At 39.3% G+C, this 7,875-nt stretch overlaps 1 protein-coding gene across 1 annotated transcript; it reads left to right on the top strand.

Annotated features, from left to right (window-relative positions):
* Nucleotides 1-5,768: 5,768 nt before the first annotated feature.
* LOC129753222 (uncharacterized protein K02A2.6-like) lies at nt 5,769-6,593 on the top strand. Its single transcript, XM_055749021.1, has one exon. The coding sequence runs from the start codon at nt 5,769-5,771 to the stop codon at nt 6,591-6,593; it is 825 nt and encodes a 274-aa protein (XP_055604996.1).
* Nucleotides 6,594-7,875: the final 1,282 nt, after the last annotated feature.

Consider the following 7,875-nt stretch of genomic DNA (forward strand, 5'->3'; position numbering starts at 1 on the left):
TCGTCAGTGGTGTAGATGGATTTATGGATTCATTTGGAAAGAATTAATGGTAATCGCTCTTGAATGTGAGAAACAAATTTGTTAGTTATTCTTGTTTGGTAAGATTCAAAGATTTCAAAAGGTCGAAAATAAAATTAATATAGCTTAACTTTTTGAAAAGGAATAGTGAATGAAGGAATGCAAAATATTCGATACCACCAATGTTCTGTTATTAATAAATCACCCGTTATGGCGATATAACTTTACTGTTTGGCTATTTTAGGACTATTGTGCGTGAATGTAGTGTCGATATGTTGTTGTAAATGACCTGTTTCTGTTAGGCAGTGGGATATCGCTGCCATCAAAATATTAGTGAATCTGTTTATTTAAGAAATGTTTGGTTAACTGAATCTATATGGTAAATTAATGAACAAAGTCATTTGAGTGTTCTAAAAAATTAAATTGAAAAAACTATCTGCGGTGCTGGTAATGGAAACGATTTTCGTGAGATGTAAACTTTTCAGTGGATCATTAGTCGAAGTACACTGGAACTCAAACATACTTTTCAAAGCAAATATTTTTTCAGAAAAGTGGAGCAGTGGCTTAGCTGGAACTCTAGAGCTGGGAGCCTAGAGTGGAGTGTTAGAACATAAGCAGGAGGCTATGTTCAACTCTAGAGCTGGGAGCCTAGAGTGGAGTGTTGGAACATTAGCAGGAGGCTATGTTCAACTCTAGAGCTGGGAGCCTAGAGTGGAGTGTAAGAACATTAGCAGGAGGCTATGTTCAACTCTAGAGCTGGGAGCCTAGAGTGGAGTGTTGGAACATTAGCAGGAGGCTATGTTCAACTCTAGAGCTGGGAGCCTAGAGTGGAGTGTAAGAACATTAGCAGGAGGCTATGTTCAAATCTAGAGCTGGGAGCCTAGAGTGGAGTGTTGGAACATTAGCAGGAGGCTATGTTCAACTCTAGAGCTGGGAGCCTAGAGTGGAGAGTAAGAACATTAGCTGGAGGCTATGTTCATCTCTAGAGCAAGGTGCTTAGAGTGGAGTGTTGGAACATTAGCAGGAGGCTATGTTCAACTCTAGTGCGGGGTCCCTAGAGTGAAGTGTTAGAACATTAGCAGGGAGCTGTGTTCAATTCTAGTGCAGAGTGCCTAGACCGGAGAGTGTTTAAATTAGCAGGGAGCGGAATATGATAACTCTAGAGCTATGAGCTTAGAGACGAGATAAACTAGCTAGCGAGCTATATAGGATTGATCTAGAGCAGGGAGCCTAGACATAACGTTGAAAGTAACAGGGAGCTAAGTGTATCTCTTGAGTTGAAGAGCTCTGGATCAGGTGTGACAAGCGTGTGACGATAGCGTTGAGCTAAGTTTATCACTAAACTTATCTGGGAGATAAGTAGAACTGGGTTTAAATAAAGAAAACTAGACAAGTTTGTTAGATGTGGGCATTTTCAATTTAGATAGTTTAGTTTACTATTGTGTATTTGAGTCAGTGATTGAAATCCTCACCAATTTTCTCATCAGAGGCATTCAAAATACACACTTTGAGGCCTCGCATAGCTATACAGGAGACGATACATATACATTCATTCAAACCTCCCCCCATGAGGAGGATCTGCTCTGAGAGACACTATCCGTTTGCTGCCCCGAACCAACTCTCTCAACGTTCGGTTGCTACATGATGCATGAAGAAGACGAGGCACACATACTCATTTACGTTGTTGAATTTGAATAACTCCAGCCTCTTCAACCTCGCCGCAAAGGTTGAGGCAACAACAAAAACAACCGAACTTATTGCGTTGCAGGCCCGCAACGTATAGTGCAAAGAGGGGGGAGGAAAAAGAAACGAAAAAACTAGCTGCCTGCGTGCGGTTGCTGTGCAATAATAGCAATAGCAGAAAAACGTCGGGTATTCGATCCAGGCACAAACGAGGAGACTCGGGTTTGCTCTGCCTTTTGAATTCGGTTCCCTCAAGAATGTAACAGGAGATGAGTGAGAGCCATTCGTTTGGTTTTTTGGATTCGCTGCCTCGAATGTATACTGCTTCTTGAAGGCGGGCCATGTGAGAGCGTATGCATCATCGGTTTTGTCGTTTTCGCTGCCTCAAAGCAACCTTTGCTTCCGAGTAAAGCAGTGAGCGAGAGAAGGTTGATCAATTCATGCTCAGCAAAATTCAATCACTGATTTGAGTACTAGGTTCAAAACTACACAAAGATATATTTCGGAAAATATTTGAAAGAAATTTCAGATATGTTTAAATGATCGTGGACAGATTTATAAGATGAGATTCTATCAGTGGCTATCATATATTGAATCTCTGGAAAGTGTTGGTTTCCAGTGAAAGAATAAAAAAAAAAATAATAGAATAACATGTTTGAAGTCATGCAGCTAAAGAAAATGTAGCGAAGAAGGAACACCGTCAGAATAACTAAAGGAATGTATTGTTCTTGGTCCAGAGAGGTAACGAGAGAATGAGTAAGAAAGCGTGTTCAAAACGGGATGTTAGCTTGCGAACTTTCAAGTGTTTCAATTTGATTGAACGAGATAATACCTTAATATATTATTGTAAAAGACATTAGGCTAGGAGAAAATAGGGAAGAAAATTCACTACACGTTCTACATTGGAAGTAAAACTGTGTTGTTGAAGAGTGCAATCTGAGGTGTCAAGATGGAAGTTAACATAATAATCGCATAACGCTGTTGTAAATAAACGATAAAATTATAAAAGTCTATGATAGGTAGTTTCTCGAATTTTCGGAATATTCTAATCTGTTGAAAATTTTAGGTAGGAGCTGGTTCGTATATTGGGTAAGGAAATCTATAGTAAAATCTTTAAAAATCGAAATGACCCTATTGCTGTCGCTGATTTGAAACAAGAGGGATAAATTGAAGGTGATTCGAACCGTCAGATTTCAGAATCAGCCATGTTGATTGCTTCGTGGCGTTTGTTTACTATTAACCCATAGTACAGCTGAGACCTAAATTTGCCTTTTCATTTTAGCAAATTGCTAGTTTTTAAACAAAGGTAACGAGCATCACCCCACTTTACCGCGCTCTCCTCGCCTACTAACTATCACACAGAACATAAACAACCCAAAATTGAGAACGCCAACGCACCAAAACAAAGTTCAGTCTTCTTTCTCGATTTTGGTGTGGTGAAAAAAGGCCAAAACGAAGTTCGCAGCTTGAACTCGACACCCCAAAAAACGTTCTATTTTTTTATCGCTATTTTTTGTGAATATGAGACCCCCTGTAGAAAAAAAGAAAAAAAAATGCGATTGAAATTGGTAGAGAAATTTTGATTCGTATCATCAATTCAGTTATTTATTTTTCTTTTATGTTTATTTTTAGGAAATAATCAAATCACGTGAGCCTCCACAACTTTAAAAGATTGACAACTGATAAAATTATCAATTCAAGGACCCAGTCGAGAAAGGATAGAAGTTTTTTATACAAAACCGGTCATACTGAAACCCAACCTAAAATGACGAAATCGCTGACCCAATCCACTTCAGAACAAGTAACTTCTATTTGGCTTTCAACATTCTTCATGAATTTAAACAATAATTCAATTTTTAGATTTCTGTCTGATGCTGGGATAAAATGCAGCTGGAGGGGATCGAAATTGTGGAAACCGATCGGAGCTGATGTCGATAATGATGCCTTAATTGTTACACAAGGAAACCAACACATGCTGATGCTCTTCCTGCGGGCATCAGTCCCCTTAAAAAGGAACCAATAACAGCTCAAGAAAGGAATCATTCGGTTTCTATGCGGCTGTATTTTCCGGAACCGGATTGAGTATTTTTATCCGGAACCAGAAGTTCTATCAGCTGTTTCGTGCACCGGAGAAAAGAGAATATGAATCCGGAAGATGCAAGCACAGTTCCTGCCATTCATCCCCATTCCTGCCAAGAAAATAAAAAGCAACTTTCCGAAAAACAGTTTAGAAGAAGAAAGTGCTTCGGAAGTCATTTTGCAAGAAAAAACAGAAAAATAAACATGTTTTAAACGAAAAACAGTTTCTTGCATTCAATACATTTATATCCCTTTTTGTATGTTTGTCCAGCATAAAATATATCGTTTTCCATTCAAATGCCCTTCTCGATTTTGGGGTGTGAGAATAGGGCTTCGTTCTCAAGTTTGGGAAAACCCCCCCGAATTTATTTTCGTCGGGAGCCAGTTTCATCCGATTTTGCGGCATTACAACTTGGTTTTGGGTTGTAGCGGCTTAGAGTGATAAAAGCCAGATGACCTAGTGTTTTAATAACCTTGATTAGAAACATGCGATTTTCGTGATTTATTGTTGAATGAGTAACAGGAGATACTGAAGCATGTTCAATTCTGTAAAAAAGGAATATTTTCTTCGAAATTCATATTCTCGTTATGCATAATCTCAATGCAAAACTATAACAGTATCTATGGAAAGAAATAAGAGTTTCATCTATTTAAAAAATGGTTAGGGCATATTGCCATGGAAATTAATTAATATTTAACTGAAAATTAAACCTTCGGGTTCTATATGAACTGAATCAAAATGTTTTAAAAGAGTTGGTCCTATCTCGTTTGAGTAATGGAAATAAATGTTCTTGAAAGGGAAAATAAAATATTTAATTAAATATCAACCTAATTATTTCAGATTTTCACTGTTGATTTACAGTTTAATTTGAATAGTATAAACGGTGTTAGACAATCAGCTAGAAAGTCGTAAACATGCTCACACGTTTATTGCCAACCTTGAAGACGAATAAGACTTGTTAAATCTGCACTCATGCGCTAGTTCAATCAATAGTTAGTGAAAATATATGAAGTAATGAGTTATCCGGTTGTCAGATTGTAACCCAGCAATATTATGTGGGCTATATGAGTACCATATAAAAGCTCATAAATCTAATTATTCATAACTGAAATCATTTTGGTAACTAAATTTAGAGGTGACTCCTTATCTTTTTAGACTATGTTTTCATTCATGCGATAGTGTCACACCAATATTGTTTATACTTCTTAATATAAGCACTATAAGTGTTGTGAATTCACGGATTTAATTTCTGAATCTTGGACAAACCAGGAAAGGTTTTAGCTTAGGGTTCAAAGCTGGCTCACAAAAGCTATCAGAATATGCGATGGCGTGAGGCTCTTATTTGAAGAAGATGATACCTTTAACGTTGTACATAGAATCATGAAAATAAAGGGGAGAGAGCACGAGGTAGTACGTTGATCATTGAAGAATAAGTTAGATTCAGTAGTAAAGTTGAGTAGGCTTTGAAAAACGTGCAATAAGGTTTGCTATAGAATTCCTCCTAAAAGCTGCATCGTAATCCCTTCTTGAAACATTTCGATAACCACCTATCATTAATGTTAACCATTGAGTTTTTAAGAATTCGAATTGAAACAGAGATCAGTCGGAATTAGAAACGAGAACAGCATCAGTTAATAATGAAGCGAACGAATAAACTGATCTGTGCTCATTTGAAAGTTTATTGAAACTGATTGACGTTGCTGATACATTTATTTCGTTTTTATTTTTCATTTAAAGAAAAGTAGGGATGTAGGGTTCTACCTTCTGCCAAGTATGCATTATGTATAGTGATAACACACCTGAATATATGAAATACCTTGGGACCGGACAGAAAGGGAACAGAAGAGCTGACAGCACGGGAAGCGTGGAGAGAACGTCACGGGTAGTGAGTGTGAGGATGCATTCCACGGGTGTAAAAGTAAGGAATAAAGTGCGTTGAACGGATACTATAATAGACTACTACAGTAGATATTTTGAAATATGTGAGATGACCAGTATTACGGCAGAAAATACCATCGAGCAGTTAAGAATAATCTTTAGTCGTTTTGGTATCCCTATCACTCTAACTGCCGATAATGCACCTCAGTTGAGCGAAGATTGCGAAGAATTTTCTACATTTTGTAATATCTATGGTATCAAACTAATCAATACCGTACCTTACTGGCCGCAGATGAACGGCGAAGTTGAGCGACAAAATCGCACAATTCTAAAAAGGCTCCAAATATCTCAGGAGCTTGGTCAAGATTGGAGGATTGAGCTTCAGAGATTTCTTCTTACTTACCGAACGTCGGCTCACACTGTAACTGGTCGCTCACCGGCAGAAATGATGTTTGGTCGCAAAATTCGTAACAAGCTTCCTCAGTTAACGGAATCTGCGTTGAATGATGAAGTAGTTAGAGATCGGGATAGTTTTCAAAAGGAGAAGGGAAGAGAGTATGTCGATACGAAACGACGAGCAAAAGCTAGTGACATATCGGTGGGAGATTATGTTTTGCTGAAACGCATGCGAAAAGAAAACAAACTAAGCACAGAATACATAAACGAGGAGTTTGTCGTCCTGAGCAAACGCGGAGCCGACTTAACGGTGAAATCTTTGGCTACTGGTAAGGAATTCAGGAGAAACACAGCACACGCAAAGAAAATCGAAAGAACAGACACAGAAACTTCGAGTAACGCTGATATGCCTGAGTCCCCGGTTGGGTCCGGATCGATTCCACCCTCTAAACAAAGTAATGGAGAAACATCATTGAAACATGTGGAGAAGCGTAAACCCAAAGAACCTGCTTGGTTCGAAAGTTATGTGCCTCATTAATTCAAGAAGTTTTAAGGGGGATGTAGTGGCGCACCCCTCGTGCGAACGAGATTGGATGTGAATGGTAGAAAAGGACCGATATATTCTTCAGATTGGGGAAGGGAGAAAACGAATGAAGGACCGCCATTGTTAAGTGACCGTCCAAGCGAAGCGCGTGTAGTTTTGGTGAAGACTAAAAGTTAGGATTATTTGGAATAAATAACTATTGCGAAATACGTGGTTTTATTATACTGTTACACGGTGAACCACATTGGATGAAAATGTACGTGAATCGCTTAAACCTGACATACTCAACGCGGCGAAGCAGATGTCAATTTGTTCCGCCGCTCGAGTTCGCGTAAGCTGCGTCCGTAAATTTTCCGCCAATTCGTATCGCATCGCACTCACTATGTCATCGGGCTTACTCCGTTAATGTTACAACTGGTTCGACTAAACATGGTAATACGATGAAATCACCCATTTTTGAGTAACATTCAAAACCGATTACTTTTTTGGATTCGTGCACAAACTCGCGACAATCTGCTCGAATTGAATGAATTTATACTACTCGACTGGTATAAAAGTTCATCGGAGTAGCGCGTTTCTTTTGTTCCTCGCTGGATGAGAATTTCCAGGCGGCCATTATCGCCGCATTCGCAAAAAGCCGACATTGCTGTTCAGATCGAATCGCGTGTGTGTAATCATTTCGCGTTTAAGTGAAAATTTGATGGCGTAAGGAAATCAGAATTTTGTCCAGTGATAATCGTTCTATCCTAACTTGTTCTTTACGGCGAAACGACTGAGTGTTACGCGAGGATTGTAAGGTTTTTCGCAGCTGTGCTTTTCAGTAGACGGGACACGCATACTCATCGGAATCAGACAACGCTAATTTTCCTTAACCGAGCACAGCGCAGTATGGAAGTGGATGAGAATCCGGAAGTTTCGGCTAGCGGCTGCGATAACAGCATAGCGACCGTGGATGCCGCCCCAGTGGAAGATTCTGGGTCTGCTGAAAATGTGGCCAAGCCGACTGCTACTGGCGAATCCCCCGAAAGCGAAGGGGTATTGAGGTCGATTTTGTCTGTCGAAGAAGTCGCTACGATTCCTTCCGAGGCAGCAAAAAAGATCGAAACTTACTACGAGCATAAGTTGGAGGAATTTTTGACTGCCAAGGCGCTCTGCGAGACGGCGAAAACTAATGTTGGTAAGCGTTCGATTTCGAAATTGTTTCCAAGTTTTAATGATTCGGAGAAGAAAAGCCAGCCATGATTGAATTCCTTTTCTTTTTATTTTTTGTCATGAA

This window comes from Uranotaenia lowii, chromosome 3 (genome assembly GCF_029784155.1).
Source record: "Uranotaenia lowii strain MFRU-FL chromosome 3, ASM2978415v1, whole genome shotgun sequence".
NCBI lineage: Eukaryota > Metazoa > Arthropoda > Insecta > Diptera > Culicidae > Uranotaenia > Uranotaenia lowii.

Excerpts from the sequence above, each read along its gene's own strand:
- LOC129753222 (XM_055749021.1), top strand. The coding sequence starts at position 5,769 with ATGACCAGTATTACGGCAGAAAATACCATCGAGCAGTTAAGAATAATC.